Source organism: Oncorhynchus mykiss, chromosome 2 (assembly GCF_013265735.2).
Source record: "Oncorhynchus mykiss isolate Arlee chromosome 2, USDA_OmykA_1.1, whole genome shotgun sequence".
NCBI lineage: Eukaryota > Metazoa > Chordata > Actinopteri > Salmoniformes > Salmonidae > Oncorhynchus > Oncorhynchus mykiss.
The window spans coordinates 3,202,501-3,222,500 of NC_048566.1; the positions used below are offsets into that span (position 1 = coordinate 3,202,501).

Below are 20,000 nucleotides of genomic sequence, written 5' to 3' on the forward strand. Positions count from 1 at the left end.
CAGTATTACTCTGTGACAGAAAGACCACAGCATTACTCTCAGTGACAGAGACCACAGTATTACTCTCAGTGACAGAGACCACAGTATTCTCAGTGGAGCTGCGTGGAAACAATAAGCGAGGGAGAGGTGATTCAACTGTTTGGCAAACCATACTTTTAAGACCATGGGACATCTGACTGCTTCGCCATTGTGTGACTGTGTGAGGTGTGTCAGCGTGGGCAGTCCATCCATACTCATCCCCCATAAAGACGAACAACTAGCACTAAGGCTAATCCCTCTCACTGTCTCTCATCCCCCATAAAGACAAACAGCTAGCACTAAGGCTAATCCCTCTCACTGTCTCTCATCCCTCATAAAGACGAACAACTAGCACTAAGGCTAATCCCTCTCACTGTCTCTCATTCCCCATTAAGATGAACAACTAGCACTAAGGCTAACTCCTCTCACCACCCATAGAGATGAACAACTAGCACTAAGGCTAACCCCTCTCACTGTCTCTCATTCCCCATAAAGACGAACAACTAGCACTAAGGCTAACTCCTCTCACTGTCTCTCATCCCCCATAAAGACGAACAACTAGCACTAAGGCTAACTCCTCTCACCCCCCGTAGAGATGAACAACTAGCACTTAGGCTAACCCCTCTCACTGTCTCTCATCCCCCATAAAGACGAACAACCAGCACTAAGGCTAACCCCTCTCACTGTCTCTCATCCCCCATAGAGATGAACAGCTAGCACTAAGGCTAATTCCTCTCACTGTCTCTCATCCCGCATAAAGACAAACAGCTAGCACTAAGGCTAACTCCTCTCACTGTCTCTCATTCCCCATAAAGACAAACAGCTAGCACTAAGGCTAGCTCCTCTTACTGTCTCTTATCCCCCATAAAGACAAACAGCTAGCACTAAGACTAACCCCTCTCACTGTCTCTCATACCCCAGAAAGAAGCTAGCACTAAGGCTAACCCATCTCACTGTGTCTCATCCCCCATAGAGGTGAACAACTAGCACTAAGGCAGACCCCTCTCACTGTGTCTCATCCCCCATAAAGACAAACAGCTAGCACTAAGGCTAACCCCTCTCACTGTCTCTCATCCCCCATAAAGACAAACAGCTAGCACTAAGACTAACCCCTCTCACTGTCTCTTATCCCCCATAAAGACAAACAGCTAGCACTAAGGCTAACCCCTCTCACTGTCTCTCATCCCCCATAAAGACAAACAGCTAGCACTAAGGCTAACCCCTCTCATCCCCCCCATAACACTAACCCCGCTCACTACGTCTCTCATCCCCTGCCGCCTTGCCGCCCCGCCGTTCGCTATGATCAATAGGGGAGAGGAGAGGAGAGGAGAGATGAGGAGAGGAGAGATGAGGAGAGGAGAGGAGAGGAGAGGAGAGGAGAGGAGAGGAGAGGAGAGGAGAGGAGAGGAGAGGAGAGGAGAGGAGAGGAGAGGAGAGGAGAGGAGAGGAGAGGAGAGGAGAGGAGAGGAGAGGAGAGGAGAGGAGAGGAGGAGGCCCGCTGAGCCAGAGTTTCTTTAGAAGAGGCTGCTCTCCTCTCTCGCTGCCCCGTCGCTCAGTGATCGCTGGCTCTGCTGATATGACATTTATCTTTCATTTCTCTCAGTAGTAAAGCACACCTGGGTGGATAAACCGAAAGAGAGGGAGGGAGGGGAGAGAGAGAGAGAGAGAGGGAGAGAGAGACAGAAAAAGAGAGAAAAAAAGAGAGACCGAGACAGAGAGAGAGAGAGAGAGGGAAGGAATGGAGAGAGAGAGAGAAAGAGAGAGAGAGCGAGGGAGGGAGGGAGCGAGGGAGGGAGCGAGGGAACAGACTAGGCACTAGGATCCATCTCTGCTGTCAGCAGGTAGAAAGACTATGAGGAAAGTACTTTAGGGAGACTCCAACTCCTGGTGGTTTTCTGAGGTGATGTCATGACCAACGGTTGAGAGACGGCCGGTCCATACCAATGGGGATCAAATCGTTTCATGAGATAGAAGACTAAGTGCAATTGTTCCGAGTGTTGCATTATGGGGCCTAGGCAGCGACAGGGAGAAGCAGAGCGTAGCATAGGCCCATTCAAGTAGAACCGTTGGTAGTTCTGCAGCAGGGAAAGGCAGGAAACAGCCTCGCGTGTCTATCTGAGGATCTCATGCTTGTTAACTGCAGTTGTATAACACTGAACTGAATCCACTCAGAGAGGGTTGTTGTGGGTAAATATAACACACGTCAGCCTCGTTTTGTCATTGTATTAAGAGCTTAAGTGAAATTGCATCAGATAAACAATAGTCGTAAAAAACAAACATGGAAATCACATTAAATATTCCCCCAGAGACCAACGCCAACAATAAAACTATTTCTAACATCACCCAGCCTTTCAAAAGAGCAACGTTACGTTTTTCATCAAGACGTCCATTTTAAAGGGGCTCCTCTCTGGATTCTCAGAATCATCAACTCTTATGTAAAAAACAGAACATGGGAGTCTACCTGCTTGTACGACTGTTTCATATGAAATCAATACATGGAAATGATCACTAAGGTCATTTCTAAATTCAATATTGTGCCTGGCTGCATGTCCCCTTAATAAACATCAATGTCCCATCTTATGTTAAACCTCCAATTTCATGAATAATGCATTTAAATTCCATATACAATCTCATTGATGTCAACCCCCAGGCTTAAAAGAAAACAGCTGGTGAATTCATGTAGGACTTTCAATGTGTGTAGATTGCAGATCGCTTCACAGATTGATTCTTCTATTCTCCATGTAGCTTTAGTGTGTCCCCCTAAACGGCACTCTACTTCCTATATAGTGCACTACTTTAGACCAGAGCCCATATGGGTCCTGGACTAAAGTCATGCACTGTATAGGGAAATAGGGTGCGATTTGGGAAGCACTCTTTTAGTTATCCTTGACAGGTTCTAGAACCTCCGGAATGTCAACGTCGTTTGGCGGAGTTCTAGAATATGCAAAACCACCCTGGAACATTTGCATAAGAGGACTGGTGTAACTGAAAGAAGGCGTGGTCTAGTTAACGGCCATCCAGCACCTGTCCCATCTCAGTCACGTATTATTAGTCAACAGACCTTGTTGTTTGGCTGCGTGCCTGACTGACTGTAGTCCAACCAATATCAATATGAGAAAGCTCTCTTGGGGAACACAGAAACAGTCACACCTCACATCCTCAAATACTAAACTGTGTTATAGGTCATGTTTAGAAATCCCTCCTAGTAGAAAACACGGTTGGCAGAGTAAATACTGGAGTAGACGCAGTAGATTAAAGGACATTCAACCACCGGCCTCAGAGCAACAACAACAACAACAACAACAACAACCAGCCTCAGAGCAACAACAACAACAACAACAACAACCGGCCTCAGAGCAACAACAACAACAACCGGCCTCAGAGCAACAACAACAACAACAACAACAACAACAACAACAACAACAACCGGCCTCAGAGCAACAACAACAACAACCGGCCTCAGAGCAGCAACAACAACAACAACAACAACAACAACAACAACAACAACAACCGGCCTCAGAGCAACAACAACAACAACAACAACCGGCCTCAGAGCAACAACAACAACAACAACAACAACCGGCCTCAGAGCAACAACAACAACAACAACCGGCCTCAGAGCAACAACAACAACAACAACAACAACCGGCCTCAGAGCAACAACAACAACAACCGGCCTCAGAGCAGCAGCAGCAACAACCGGCCTCAGAGCAGCAACAACAACAACCGGCCTCAGAGCAACAACTACAACAACCGGCCTCAGAGCAGCAGCAGCAACAACCGGCCTCAGAGCAGCAACAACAACAACCGGCCTCAGAGCAACAACAACAACAACAACAACCGGCCTCAGAGCAACAACAACAACAACAACAACAACCGGCCTCAGAGCAACAACAACAACAACAACAACCGGCCTCAGAGCAACAACAACAACAACCGGCCTCAGAGCAGCAACAACAACAACCGGCCTCAGAGCAGCAACAACAACAACCGGCCTCAGAGCAACAACAACAACAACAACAACAACCGGCCTCAGAGCAACAGCAACAACAACAACAACAACCGGCCTCAGAGCAGCAACAACAACAACCGGCCTCAGAGCAGCAACAACAACAACCGGCCTAAGAGCAGCAGCAACAACAACAACAACAACCGGCCTCAGAGCAACAGCAACAACAACAACAACAACCGGCCTCAGAGCAGCAACAACAACAACAACAACAACCGGCCTCAGAGCAGCAGCAGCAACAACAACCGGCCTCAGAGCAGCAACAACAACAACAACTGGCCTCAGAGCAGCAACAACAACAACAACCGGCCTGAGAGCAGCAACAACAACAACAACCGGCCTCAGAGCAGCAGCAGCAACAACAACCGGCCTCAGAGCAGCAACAACAACCGGCCTCAGAGCAGCAACAACAACAACCGGCCTCAGAGCAGCAACAACAACAACAACAACCGGCCTCAGAGCAGCAACAACAACAACAACAACAACCGGCCTCAGAGCAGCAACAACAACAACAACAACAACAACCGGCCTCAGAGCAGCAGCAACAACAACCGGCCTCAGAGCAGCAACAACAACCGGCCTCAGAGCAGCAACAACAACCGGCCTCAGAGCAGCAACAACAACCGGCCTCAGAGCAGCAACAACAACCGGCCTCAGAGCAGCAACAACAACCGGCCTCAGAGCAGCAACAACAACCGGCCTCAGAGCAGCAACAACAACCGGCCTCAGAGCAGCAACAACAACCGGCCTCAGAGCAGCAACAACAACCGGCCTCAGAGCAGCAACAACAACCGGCCTCAGAGCAACAACAATAACAACAACCGGCCTCAGAGCAGCAACAACAACCGGCCTCAGAGCAGCAACAACAACCGGCCTCAGAGCAGCAACAACAACCGGCCTCAGAGCAGCAACAACAACCGGCCTCAGAGCAGCAACAACAACAACCGGCCTCAGAGCAGCAGCAACAACAACAACCGGCCTCAGAGCAGCAGCAACAACAACCGGCCTCAGAGCAGCAGCAACAACAACCGGCCTCAGAGCAGCAGCAACAACAACCGGCCTCAGAGCAGCATCAGCAACAACAACCGGCCTCAGAGCAGCAACAACAACAACCGGCCTCAGAGCAGCATCAGCAACAACAACCGGCCTCAGAGCAGCAACAACAACAACCGGCCTCAGAGCAGCAGCAACAACAACCGGCCTCAGAGCAGCATCAGCAACAACAACCGGCCTCAGAGCAGCATCAGCAACAACCGGCCTCAGAGCAGCAACAACAACCGGCCTCAGAGCAGCAACAACAACCGGCCTCAGAGCAGCAACAACAACCGGCCTCAGAGCAGCAACAACAACCGGCCTCAGAGCAGCAGCAACAACAACCGGCCTCAGAGCAGCAGCAACAACAACCGGCCTCAGAGCAGCATCAGCAACAACAACCGGCCTCAGAGCAGCAACAACAACAACCGGCCTCAGAGCAGCATCAGCAACAACAACCGGCCTCAGAGCAGCAACAACAACCGGCCTCAGAGCAGCAGCAACAACAACCGGCCTCAGAGCAGCATCAGCAACAACAACCGGCCTCAGAGCAGCATCAGCAACAACCGGCCTCAGAGCAGCAACAACAACCGGCCTCAGAGCAGCAACAACAACCGGCCTCAGAGCAGCAACAACAACCGGCCTCAGAGCAGCAACAACAACCGGCCTCAGAGCAGCAACAACAACCGGCCTCAGAGCAGCAACAACAACCGGCCTCAGAGCAGCAACAACAACAACAACAACAACCGGCCTCAGAGCAGCAACAACAACAACCGGCAATAGAGGTCTTTCAGTCAGCAGCCTCGAGCAGAATAGGTATCCATTCCGTTTCAACTCCAGTCAGTTTAATTGGAAATGTATCATCAATTCCCTAATAGGGATGTAACTCAATTCCCTAATAGGGATGTAACTCAATTCCCTAATAGGGATGTAACTCAATTCCCTAATAGGGATGTAACTCAATTCCCTAATAGGGATGTAACTCAATTCCCTAATAGGGATGTAACTCAATTCCCTAATAGGGATGTAACTCAATTCCCTAATAGGGATGTAACTCAATTCCCTAATCGACTAGAATCGAGTCCAACTGTGGTCTACAGTCTAATGTGGAGGACAGAACTTTGCGTAAACTGCCATGTTGTGAATTCATCTCGTGTTTCGCCCTCAAAACACCCTCCACCACACATACAAAGGGAGAGAAGACGGAGACTTACCCCGATGATGCTGAGTCCTTTAAGGTAGTCCATCCTGGGCTGGGCCTGGGGAACACATCCAGCTACCACCACCTTCTTATCCTGCTCCTGGGCCTTCCTGACAGAGACACAACGGGGGTTAATACAGGGAGGGCCAACGGTGGCTCAGGAGGGTCACGTTATTTTTTGGTTGCTGTTTTCTTTAACATGCACTATTTTTGACCTGGGCCCATATAGGAGTACCACAGTATGAGTCATAATACCCATAAAACCTAGCAGGGAAACGGTTCCAACCTTAAAATAAGGGCTGTGTTTCGTGTAGACTCACCCTGGCGTGGCGTTTTGATGACCACGTAAATCTCTCTAGGACAAGGTGACTTTTTTTATCAACGAATAAAATGGTGAACTAAACTATTGTTTGACCGCTAGGTTTTATGGGTATTAGGACCACACCGCTGTGTGGCACTAGAGGGCACTTACGTAAGGGTATATATATAGGGTGTCATTTGGGACGTGTCTACCGTCTACAGCCTGTCTGTCATTAAATAGCAGAACATTCTCCAACATTATTGACACCTGCTGAAATACAACCACACTGTCATCAGTGGCTCTTCTTTTCTGAAGGTGTTGAATAAATCATTCCCCTGACTGTTTCTGTCTAGACCAGGGGATCCTCAACTAGATTCAGCCAGCGGACATGTTTTTTTTCTTGTGCAGTTAGTCAGGGGACCAGAACATGAATTACAATTCATTTGTAAGACTTCGTATTAAAACGCAAGAAGCCCCAAACAGGTATAATATTTGTCAGAAACATAATGATTTCAAACCTTGTTTATAATTACAACTCTAGTATACGTGGGAATACTTGGGAACTGATGTCCTAAATTTAAAATCCCTTGGAGCTGATTTGCTGGTGTTTTCAGTATTTTTTGTTAAAAAAAAAAACTTTTTTTTTTTTTTAATTTGAGGGGACAAATAAAACCCACCGCAGGAAACCAGAACCCAATTTAACTACTGTTTCTAATGAGGCCTGCTGAAACAACCAGAACCCTATTTAACTACTGTTTCTAATGAGGCCTGCTGAAACAACCAGAACCCTATTTAACTACTGTTTCTAATGAGGCCTGCTGAAACAACCAGAACCCTATTTAACTACTGTTTCTAATGAGGCCTGCTGAAACAACCAGAACCCTATTTAACTACTGTTTCTAATGAGGCCTGCTGAAACAACCAGAACCCTATTTAACTACTGTTTCTAATGAGGCCTGCTGAAACAACCAGAACCCAATTTAACTACCTTTTCTATTGAGGCCTGCTGAAACAACCAGAACCCCATTTAACTACTGTTTCTAATGAGACCTGCTGAAACAACCAGAACCCCATTTAACTACTGTTTCTATTGAGGCCTGCTGAAACAAGCTGCCCATCTAACTACTGTTTCTATTGAGGCCTGCTGAAACAACCAGAACCCCATTTAACTACTGTTTCTATTGAGGCCTGCTGAAACAACCAGAACCCCATTTAACTACTGTTTCTAATGAGACCTGCTGAAACAACCAGAACCCAATTTAACTACTGTTTCTAATGAGGCCTGCTGAAACAACCAGAACCCTATTTAACTACTGTTTCTATTGAGGCCTGCTGAAACAACCAGAACCCTATTTAACTACTGTTTCTAATGAGGCCTGCTGAAACAACCAGAACCCTATTTAACTACTGTTTCTAATGAGGCCTGCTGAAATAAGCTGCCCATCTAACTACTGTTTCTATTGAGGCCTGCTGAAACAAGCTGCCCATCTAACTACTGTTTCTATTGAGGCCTGCTGAAACAACCAGAACCCTATTTAACTACTGTTTGTATTGAGGCCTGCTGAAACAAGCTGCCCATCTAACTACTGTTTCTATTGAGGCCTGCTGAAACAAGCTGCCCATCTAACTACTGTTTCTAATGAGGCCTGCTGAAACAAGCTGCCCATCTAACTACTGTTTCGATTGGCGAGTAGGGTTGTTCCTGTCTGTACTAGATAACCAGGTATCTAATCCACTCTGGTGATTGGCCAGTAGAGCTGTTCCTGTCTGTACTAGATAACCAGGTATCTAATCCACTCTGGTGATTGGCCAGTAGGGCTGTTCCTGTCTGTACTAGATAACCAGGTATCTAATCCACTCTGGTGATTGGCCAGTAGAGCTGTTCCTGTCTGTACTAGATAACCAGGTATCTAATCCACTCTGGTGATTGGCCAGTAGAGCTGTTCCTGTCTGTACTAGATAACCCAGGTATCTAATCCACTCTGGTGATTGGCCAGTAGAGCTGTTCCTGTCTGTACTAGATAACCAGGTATCTAATCCACTCTGGTCAGTAGGGTTGTTCCTGTCTGTACTAGATAACCAGGTATCTAATCCACTCTGGTGATTGGCCAGTAGAGCTGTTCCTGTCTGTACTAGATAACCAGGTATCTAATCCACTCTGGTGATTGGCCAGTAGGGCTGTTCCTGTCTCCTCTATACACGGAGCCACAGTGTCACCAATGAGGATGGTGTCACGTGCAGGATTACATATTTTCCTCTTTACTGTCAACTTAATTGTGAGAGCGTTGATGGGCACTTAACCTCGACCTTTAAGATGTTGAACTGTAAAGGTCAGGCGTTAGTCAGCCGTTAGTTTGAGTGGCTCATTTACATCTGGATGGCTGGGTAATGTGAGCTTAATACCTAGGAGAAAGAGGTAGAGGAGGAGGAAGGGGAGAGGAAGGGAGTGGAGGAGGAGGAAGGGGACAGGGAGGGAGTAGAGGAGGAGGAGGAGGGGGAGGAGGAGGAGGAGGGGGAGGAGGTGGAGGAGGGGGTGGAGGAGGAGGAATGGGAGAGGGAGGGAGCGGAGGAGGGGGAGGAGGTGGAGGAGGAGGAAGGGGAGAGGGAGGGAGTGGAGGAGGGAGGAGGAGGAGGAAGGGGAGAGGGAGGGAGTGGAGGAGGAGGAATGGGAGAGGGAGGGAGTGGAGGAGGGGGTGGAGGAGGAGGAATTGGAGAGGGAGGGAGTGGAGGAGGGGGAGAGGGAGGGAGTGGAGGAGGGGGAGGAAGGGGAGAGGGAGGGAGTGGAGGAGGAGGAGGAGGAAGGGGAGAGGGAGGGAGTGGAGGAGGAGGAGGAATGGGAGAGGGAGGAGGTAGATGAGGAGGAAGGGGAGAGGGAGGAGGAGGAAGGGGATAGGGAGGAGGTGGAGGAGGAGGAAGGGGAGAGGGAGGAGGTGGAGGAGGATGAGGAGGTGGAGGAGAAGGGGGAGAGAGAGGGGGTGGAGGAGAAGGGGGAGAGGGAGAGAGAGGTGATGGAGGAGGGGGAGAGAGAGGGCAGAAGGGAGGGAGGTGGTGGAGGAGGACCAGAAGGAGCGGGGGGAGAGGGAGGTGGTGGAGTTGGGGGAGGAGGGGAAGAGAGAGGAGAAGAGAGGAGAAGAGCAGCACTGTGAGCTCATCCTCTTTCTGCCCCATGTGGTTCACAGCGCAGTGTGGAGTGGAGGACGTTTAGCAGCAGGGCCTCTGACACTTAGAGACATTTATCTTTCAACAGCAGCTCTCTTCCTGACTGACTGGCTGGCTGACTGGCTGGCTGGCTGTACCACAGAGAGGACATTTATCTTTCAACAGCAGCTCTCTTCCTGACTGACTGACTGGCTGGCTGGCTGACTGGCTGGTTGACTGACTGGATGACTGGCTGTACCACAGAGAGGACATTTATCTTTCAACAGCAGCTCTCTTCCTGACTGACTGGCTGGCTGGCTGACTGGCTGGCTGGTTGACTGACTGGATGACTGGCTGTACCACAGAGAGGACATTTATCTTTCAACAGCAGCTCTCTTCCTGACTGACTGGCTGGCTGGCTGACTGGCTAGCTGGATGACTGACTGAATGACTGACTGACTACCACAGAGAGGACATTTATCTTTCAACAGCAGCTCTCTTCCTGACTGACTGACTGGCTGGCTGGCTGAATGACTGACTGACTTGCTGACTGGCTGGCTGGTTGACTGACTGTACCACAGAGAGGACATGTATCTTTCAACAGCAGCTCTCTGGCTGGCTGGCTGGCTGGCTGGCTGAATGACTGACTGACTTCCACAGAGAGGACATTTATCTTTCAACAGCAGCTCGCTGGCTGGCTGGCTGGCTGGAGGAGGAGGAATGGGCTGGCTGGCTGTGGCTGGCTGGCTGGCTGGCTGGCTGGCTGGCTGGCTGGCTGGCTGTACCAGAGGAGAGGAAATGCCAGATCTGGGTTCCAATACTATTAGAGAATCTGTCAAATAGCCTACTCAGAGTTTCCTTCAGTACGCTCACCAGAATATTTATCCGTTAGTAAGTACCAGAAGATATGTCATTTTGGGACTGTTCTATTGGTCAATTGTGCCAGGCGAGCTCAATCAAGCACAGATAAATGATATGAAGTGATTTCCAAACAGTATTCGGAGCCAGCTCTGTCTGACAGCTGTAGAACACACATCTGGTCCCGCTCTCCACCAAAACCTCACACAACTCAATGGGCTTCCTGTACGGAGACAGCAGCGAGAGACATCTCCACACACAAGACTGAAAAAGGGGACAACGGAGCATCAGACGGGTGTCCATCCTGTACCACAGCACTCAAACATCTCTACGTACAGAAGGATTAGGGAACATAGGATCTGTGCCAGGTTAACCTTTTTGTATGGTGATCAAACAAGTTGCTTCTGTTGCACTTAAAGGAGGCATAAGATCAGAAAACGGGTCAGAATATTTAAAGGAGGCATAAGATCAGAAAACGGGTCAGAATATTTAAAGGAGGCATAACGTCAGAAAACGGGTCAGAATATTTAAAGGAGGCATAAGATCAGAAAACGGGTCAGAATATTTAAAGGAGGCATAAGATCAGAAAACGGGTCAGAATATTTAAAGGAGGCATAAGATCAGAAAACGGGTCAGAATATTTAAAGGAGGCATAAGATCAGAAAACGGGTCAGAATATTTAAAGGAGGCATAAGATCAGAAAACGGGTCAGAATATTTAAAGGAGGCATAAGATCAGAAAACGGCTGCGTTGCATATACAGTCCTATACTGTACCAGTGTGGTGACAGTCAACGAGCCTAAATCCAGAGAGACATTTTGTCCGACCTAATTTTGTAAATCAAGTTAGAGGTAAAATTCCAGGATGTACATTCAGGTATCATCACGTGTTTCTCCTCTACATGATGCGTCTTGGCCCTGTCCGTTCAGGGTGGAGGGACTGCAGGCTAGATGAAAACACGGCTTGGCAGTCACAAAGATGGGACGTCTGGGAGGTTTTAAAAATCAGTCAGCGGGGGTCAGGCTCAACAGATCAGGAGTGATATGCCAGACAGACAGGGAGGGAGGGATGGGGGGAGAGCAGGGAGGGAGAGGAGGGAGGGAGGGAGAGGAGGGAGGGAGAGCAGGGAGGGAGAGCAGGGAGGGAGAGCAGGGAGGGAGAGCAGGGAGGGAGGGAGAGCAGGGAGGGGGGGAGAGCAGGGAGGGAGAGCAGGGAGGGGGGGGAGAGCAGGGAGGGAGAGCAGGGAGGGAGAGCAGGGAGGAAGGGAGGGAGGGGGGAGAGCAGGGAGGGAGGGGGGGAGAGCAGGGAGGGGGGGGGGGAGAGCAGGGAGGGAGAGCAGGGAGGAAGGGAGGGAGGGGGGAGAGCAGGGAGGGAGGGGGGGGGAGAGCAGGGAGGGAGGGGGGGGCAGGGAGGGAGAGCAGGGAGGAAGGGAGGGAGGGGGGAGAGCAGGGAGGGAGGGGGGGAGAGCAGGGAGGGAGAGCAGGGAGGGAGGGAGAGCAGGGAGGGAGGGAGAGCAGGGAGGAGGGGGGGGGAGGGAGGGAGGGAGGGAGGGAGGGAGGGAGGGAGGGAGGGAGAGCAGGGAGGGAGGTAGGGAGACACCAGTTCACCACAGGTACAGCAGGCTAGCACGCTACCTACAGTAACATCCATTTATTCAACCGATACTTGGGGAAGTCAAATATGTATATAATACTGTGGTATGTAACTCTCTATTTCCCCAACGCTGGAGGGGAGGAGACACCGCCTGCAGAACTGAACCGGGTTCAACAGATCTCTGATCTCAGAGGACATCTGCTGGCGTCCGGGTCACTGGTGTGCAGTGAAGCTGAACCAATCGCCCGAGCCCTGCCTCCCATCCAACCCTGGCATGAGCCGACGTGATTGGCTTTCCCCCTGGGGTGTCTGGGTCGAAAGCTCATCCACGCCGCGCCTGATTCACTGTGTCACCACGGCCGGGCGCCGAGCGCATTAGGGCGGCGTTTGTCAGGAGCGTTACTGAATAATGTAGACGTGATGTACCTCGTAATGGCAGGGTCCTGAACAACGAGGCCTTTTTAAAAACAGGGTGCCACAATGGACTTGTAGAGATGAGCTTCTTTTTAAGTGGCTGTTCTCCTCAGAGGAGCCTCACGGACTGACTCAGGAGACACATCAGTGACAGTCAGGCTCTCCACTCAGGGGACACATCAGTGACAGTCAGGCTCTCCACTCAGGAGACACATCAGTGACAGTCAGGCTCTCCACTCAGGAGACACATCAGTGACAGTCAGGCTCTCCACTCAGGAGACACATCAGTGACAGTCAGGCTCTCCACTCAGGAGACACATCAGTGACAGTCAGGCTCTCCACTCAGGAGACACATCAGTGACAGTCAGGCTCTCCACTCAGGAGACACATCAGTGACAGTCAGGCTCTCCACTCAGGAGACACATCAGTGACAGTCAGGCTCTCCACTCAGGGGACACATCAGTGACAGTCAGGCTCTCCACTCAGGAGATACATCAGTGACAGTCAGGCTCTCCACTCAGGAGACACATCAGTGACAGTCAGGCTCTCCACTCAGGAGACACATCAGTGACAGTCAGGCTCTCCACTCAGGAGACACATCAGTGACAGTCAGGCTCTCCACTCAGGAGACACATCAGTGACAGTCAGGCTCTCCACTCAGGAGATACATCAGTGACAGTCAGGCTCTCCACTCAGGAGATACATCAGTGACAGTCAGGCTCTCCACTCAGGAGATACATCAGTGACAGTCAGGCTCTCCACTCAGGAGATACATCAGTGACAGTCAGGCTCTCCACTCAGGAGACACATCAGTGACAGTCAGGCTCTCCACTCAGGAGACACATCAGTGACAGTCAGGCTCTCCACTCAGGAGACACATCAGTGACAGTCAGGCTCTCCACTCAGGAGACACATCAGTGACAGTCAGGCTCTCCACTCAGGAGATACATCAGTGACAGTCCGGCTCTCCACTCAGGAGATACATCAGTGACAGTCAGGCTCTCCACTCAGGAGACACATCAGTGACAGTCAGGCTCTCCACTCAGGAGACACATCAGTGACAGTCAGGCTTTCCACTCAGGAGACACATCAGTGACAGTCAGGCTCTCCACTCAGGAGACACATCAGTGACAGTCAGGCTCTCCACTCAGGAGACACATCAGTGACAGTCAGGCTCTCCACTCAGGAGACACATCAGTGACAGTCAGGCTCTCCACTCAGGAGACACATCAGTGACAGTCAGGCTCTCCACTCAGGAGACACATCAGTGACAGTCAGGCTCTCCACTCAGGAGACACATCAGTGACAGTCAGGCTCTCCACTCAGGAGACACATCAGTGACAGTCAGGCTCTCCACTCAGGGGACACATCAGTGACAGTCAGGCTCTCCACTCAGGAGACACATCAGTGACAGTCAGGCTCTCCACTCAGGAGACACATCAGTGACAGTCAGGCTCTCCACTCAGGAGACACATCAGTGACAGTCAGGCTCTCCACTCAGGAGACACATCAGTGACAGTCAGGCTCTCCACTCAGGGGACACATCAGTGACAGTCAGGCTCTCCACTCAGGAGACACATCAGTGACAGTCAGGCTCTCCACTCAGGAGACACATCAGTGACAGTCAGGCTCTCCACTCAGGAGACACATCAGTGACAGTCAGGCTCTCCACTCAGGAGACACATCAGTGACAGTCAGGCTCTCCACTCAGGAGACACATCAGTGACAGTCAGGCTCTCCACTCAGGAGACACATCAGTGACAGTCAGGCTCTCCACTCAGGGGACACATCAGTGACAGTCAGGCTCTCCACTCAGGAGACACATCAGTGACAGTCAGGCTCTCCACTCAGGAGACACATCAGTGACAGTCAGGCTCTCCACTCAGGAGACACATCAGTGACAGTCAGGCTCTCCACTCAGGAGACACATCAGTGACAGTCAGGCTCTCCACTCAGGAGACACATCAGTGACAGTCAGGCTCTCCACTCAGGAGACACATCAGTGACAGTCAGGCTCTCCACTCAGGAGACACATCAGTGACAGTCAGGCTCTCCACTCAGGAGACACATCAGTGACAGTCAGGCTCTCCACTCAAGAGACACATCAGTGACAGTCAGGCTCTCCACTCAGGGGACACATCAGTGACAGTCAGGCTCTCCACTCAGGAGACACATCAGTGACAGTCAGGCTCTCCACTCAGGAGACACATCAGTGACAGTGGATGGGGAGAGGATGAGGAGGTGAAAGAGGTGGAATTCAAGAGGAGGAGGAGAACGGGAGAGAAAACCTGTCGAGAGAACATCTTCATCAACAGGTACTGAGGAAGATGATATGGAAGAGGAGAAAGCAAGCTGATTGAAGGGGATATGCAGGGGGTTCTGAAGTAAATCTACAGATGGTCATGGGGATCAAATATCAGGCCGGCGAGACAGAGAGAGGATGGGGAGAGAGAGAGGATGGGGAGAGAGAGAGGATGGGGAGAGAGAGACGGGGAGAGAGAGAGGATGGGGAGAGGGAGAGAGAGAGACGCAAAGAGAGAGAGAGAGAGGGGATGGGGAAAGGGAGAGAGGATGGGGAGAGGGAGAGACGCAGAGAGAGAGAGAGAGAGCGAGAGAGGACGGGGAGGGAGAGAGACGCAGAGAGAGAGAGACAGACAGAGAGAGGATGAGGAGAGAGAGAGAAAGTTTGCTTGCATACTGTTTTCCTTAAAGATTGCTTTTCCTTTTCAGTCTCGTGGATCAGTGTCTGGCTTTGAAAACGTGCTCATCCTCTCAAGTAGTAATAGTGATTTCTGTCTGCTCCGTCTCAGACAGAGAGACACGTCTCACTGTCTTGTCTACTGAGACCCTGTGGAGACTACAGCTTATTTCACCAGACACCAGCATCTCTCTCCCTGTGTGTGTGCAGCATCTCTCTCTGTGTATGTGTGTGCAGCATCTCTCTCTGTCTGTGTGTGCAGCATCTCTCTGTATGTGTGTGCAGCATCTCTCTGTATGTGTGTGCAGCATCTATCTGTCTGTGTGCAGCATCTCTCTCTGTATGTGTGCAGCATCTCTCTGTCTGTGTGTGCAGCATCTATCTCCCTGTCTGTGTGTGCAGCATCTCTGTGTGTGTGTGTGTGTAGGATCTCTCTCTGTGTGTGTGCAGCATCTCTCTCTGTCTGTGTGTGCAGCATCTCTCTCTGTATGTGTGTGTGTGCAGCATCTCTCTCTGTGTGTGTGCAGCATCTCTCTGTCTGTGTGTGCAGCATCTCTCTGTCTGTGTGTGCATCATCTCTCTCTGTCTGTGTGTGCAGCATCTCTCTCTGTCTGTGTGTGCAGCATCTCCCTCTGTCTGTGTGTGCAGCATCTCTCTCTGTCTGTGTGCAGCATCTCTCTCTCTGTGTGCAGCATCTCTCTCTGTCTGTGTGTGCAGCATCTCTCTCTGTCTGTGTGTGCAACATCTCTCTCTGTATGTGTGTGCAGCATCTCTCTCTGTCTGTGTGTGCAGCATCTCTCTCTGTCTGTGTGTGCAGCATCTCTCTCTGTCTGTGTGTGCAGCATCTCTCTGTTTGTGTGTGCAGCATCTCTCTGTCTGTGTGTGCAGCATCTCTCTCTGTCTGTGTGTGCAGCATCTCTCTCTGTCTGTGTGTGTAGCATCTCTCTATGTATGTGTATGCAGCATCTCTCTGTCTGTGTGTGCAGCATCTCTCTCATATCTCTCTCTGTATGTCTCTCCCCCCTCTGTCCTTATCCTCTCCCCCCTCTGTCCTTATCCTCTCCCCCGTCTGTCCTTATCCTCTCTCCTCCCTCTGTCCTTATCCTCTCTCCTCCCTCTGTCTTTATCCTCTCTCCTCCCTCTGTCTTTATCCTCTCTCCTCCCTCTGTCCTTATCCTCTCTCCTCCCTCTGTCCTTATCCTCTCTCCTCCCTCTGTCCTTATCCTCTCTCCTCCCTCTGTCCTTATCCTCTCTCCTCCCTCTGTCCTTATCCTCTCTCCTCCCTCTGTCCTTATCCTCTCTCCTCCCTCCGTCCTTATCCTCTCTCCTCCCTCCGTCCTTATCCTCTCTCCTCCCTCTGTCCTTATCCTCTCCTCCCTCTGTCCTTATCCTCTCCTCCCTCTGTCCTTATCCTCTCTCCTCCCTCTGTCCTTATCCTTTCTCCTCCCTCTGTCCTTATCCTCTCCTCCCTCTGTCCTTATCCTCTCTCCTCCCTCTGTCCTTATCCTCTCTCCTCCCTCTGTCCTTATCCTCTCTCCTCCCTCTGTCCTTATCCTCTCTCCTCCCTCTGTCCTTATCCTCTCTCCTCCCTCTGTCCTTATCCTCTCTCCTCCCTCTGTCCTTATCCTCTCTCCTCCCTCTGTCCTTATCCTCTCTCCTCCCTCTGTCCTTATCCTCTCTCCTCCCTCTGTCCTTATCCTCTCCTCCCTCTGTCCTTATCCTCTCCTCCCTCTGTCCTTATCCCTCTCCTCCCTCTGTCCTTATCCTCTCCTCCCTCTGTCCTTATCCTCTCCTCCCTCTGTCCTTATCCCTCTCCTCCCTCTGTCCTTATCCCTCTCCTCCCTCTGTCCTTATCCTCTCTCCTCCCTCTGTCCTTATCCTCTCTCCTCCCTCTGTCCTTATCCTCTCCTCCCTCTGTCCTTATCCTCTCCTCCCTCTGTCCTTATCCCTCTCCTCCCTCTGTCCTTATCCTCTCCTCCCTCTGTCCTTATCCCTCTCCTCCCTCTGTCCTTATCCCTCTCCTCCCTCTGTCCTTATCCCTCTCCTCCCTCTGTCCTTATCCTCTCCTCCCTCTGTCCTTATCCCTCTCCTCCCTCTGTCCTTATCCCTCTCCTCCCTCTGTCCTTATCCCTCTCCTCCCTCTGTCCTTATCTCTCTCCTCCCTCTGTCCTTATCCCTCTCCTCCCTCTGTCCTTATCCTCTCCTCCCTCTGTCCTTATCCTCTCCTCCCTCTGTCCTTATCCTCTCCTCCCTCTGTCCTTATCCCTCTCCTCCCTCTGTCCTTATCCCTCTCCTCCCTCTGTCCTTATCCCTCTCCTCCCTCTGTCCTTATCCCTCTCCTCCCTCTGTCCTTATCCCTCTCCTCCCTCTGTCCTTATCCTCTCCTCCCTCTGTCCTTATCCTCTCCTCCCTCTGTCCTTATCCTCTCCTCCCTCTGTCCTTATCCTCTCCTCCCTCTGTCCTTATCCTCTCCTCCCTCTGTCCTTATCCCTCTCCTCCCTCTGTCCTTATCCCTCTCCTCCCTCTGTCCTTATCCCTCTCCTCCCTCTGTCCTTATCCTTTCTCCTCCCTCTGTCCTTATCCTATCCTCCCTCTGTCCTTATCCTCTCTCCTCCCTCTGTCCTTATCCTCTCTCCTCCCTCTGTCCTTATCCTCTCTCCTCCCTCTGTCCCTCTGTGTTCAAGTTCATTTACGTCCTCCGTGTTTCTCTCTTTCTGTCCCTCACTCTCTCCCCCTCATCCTCTCGTCTCTCTCTCATCCCTCCCTCGTTCAACAGGTGGCGTTGTAATGTATTCATAGGCCGCTCACTGCAAACACCACATCTCCTACGGTACACATGCTAGCTAACGAGACCACATCTCCTACTGTACACAGGCTAGCTAACGAGACCACATCTCCTACGGTACACAGGCTAGCTAACGAGACCACATCTCCTACGGTACACAGGCTAGCTAACGAGACCACATCTCCTACGGTACACAGGCTAGCTAACGAGACCACATCTCCTACTGTACACAGGCTATCTAACGAGACCACATCTCCTACTGTACACAGGCTAGCTAACGAGACCACATCTCCTACGGTACACAGGCTAGCTAACGAGACCACATCTCCTACTGTACACAGGCTAGCTAACGAGACCACATCTCCTACTGTACACAGGCTAGCTAACGAGACCACATCTCCTACTGTACACAGGCTAGCTAACGAGACCACATCTCCTACTGTACACAGGCTAGCTAACGAGACCACATCTCCTACGGTACACAGGCTAGCTAACGAGACCACATCTCCTACGGTACACAGGCTAGCTAACGAGGCCACATCTCCTACGGTACACAGGCTAGCTAACGAGACCACATCTCCTACTGTACACAGGCTAGCTAACGAGACCACATCTCCTACTGTACACAGGCTAGCTAACGAGACCACATCTCCTACTGTACACAGGCTAGCTAATGAGACCACATCTCCTACTGTACACAGGCTAGCTAACGAGACCACATCTCCTACGGTACACAGGCTAGCTAACGAGACCACATCTCCTACGGTACACAGGCTATCTAACGAGACCACATCTCCTACTGTACACAGGCTAGCTAACGAGACCACATCTCCTACTGTACACAGGCTAGCTAACGAGACCACATCTCCTACGGTACACAGGCTAGCTAACGAGACCACATCTCCTACGGTACACAGGCTAGCTAACGAGACCACATCTCCTACTGTACACAGGCTATCTAACGAGACCACATCTCCTACGGTACACAGGCTAGCTAACGAGACCACATCTCCTACGGTACACAGGCTAGCTAACGAGACCACATCTCCTACTGTACACAGGCTATCTAACGAGACCACATCTCCTACGGTACACAGGCTATCTAACGAGGCCAAACATCACATCTCCTACTGTACACAGGCTAGCTAACGAGGCCAAACATCACATCTCCTACTGTACACAGGCTAGCTAACGAGGCCAAACATCACATCTCCTACTGTACACAGGCTAGCTAACGAGGCCAAACATCACATCTCCTACTGTACACAGGCTAGCTAACGAGGCCAAACATCACATCTCCTACTGTACACAGGCTAGCTAACGAAGCCAAACATCACATCTCCTACTGTACACAGGCTAGCTAACGAAGCCAAACATCACATCTCCTACTGTACACAGGCTAGCTAACGAAGCCAAACATCACATCTCCTACTGTACACAGGCTAGCTAACGAAGCCAAACATCACATCTCCTACTGTACACAGGCTAGCTAACGAGGCCAAACATCACATATCCTACTGTACACAGGCTAGCTAACGAGGCCAAACATCACATCTCCTACTGTACACAGGCTAGCTAACGAGGCCAAACATCACATCTCCTACTGTACACAGGCTAGCTAACGAGGCCAAACATCACATCTCCTACTGTACACAGGCTAGCTAACGAGGCCAAACATCACATCTCCTACTGTACACAGGCTAGCTAACGAGGCCAAACATCACATCTCCTACTGTACACAGGCTAGCTAACGAGGCCAAACATCACATCTCCTACTGTACACAGGCTAGCTAACGAGGCCAAACATCACATCTCCTACTGTACACAGGCTAGCTAACGAGGCCAAACATCACATCTCCTACTGTACACAGGCTAGCTAACGAGGCCAAACATCACATCTCCTACTGTACACAGGCTAGCTAACGAGGCCAAACATCACATCTCCTACTGTACA

At 50.9% G+C, this 20,000-nt stretch overlaps 1 protein-coding gene across 2 annotated transcripts in view; it reads right to left on the reverse strand.

Moving 5' to 3' along the window:
* cdkal1 (CDK5 regulatory subunit associated protein 1-like 1) overlaps positions 1–20,000 on the reverse strand; it is a 746,123-nt gene that overhangs the window by 557,611 nt on the left and 168,512 nt on the right. For both annotated transcript variants that reach the window (XM_036935217.1, XM_036935222.1), the window contains exon 5: positions 6,274–6,370. In XM_036935217.1, the coding sequence (XP_036791112.1) occupies positions 6,274–6,370 (97 nt within the window). The remainder of the gene's footprint in view (positions 1–6,273; positions 6,371–20,000) is intronic.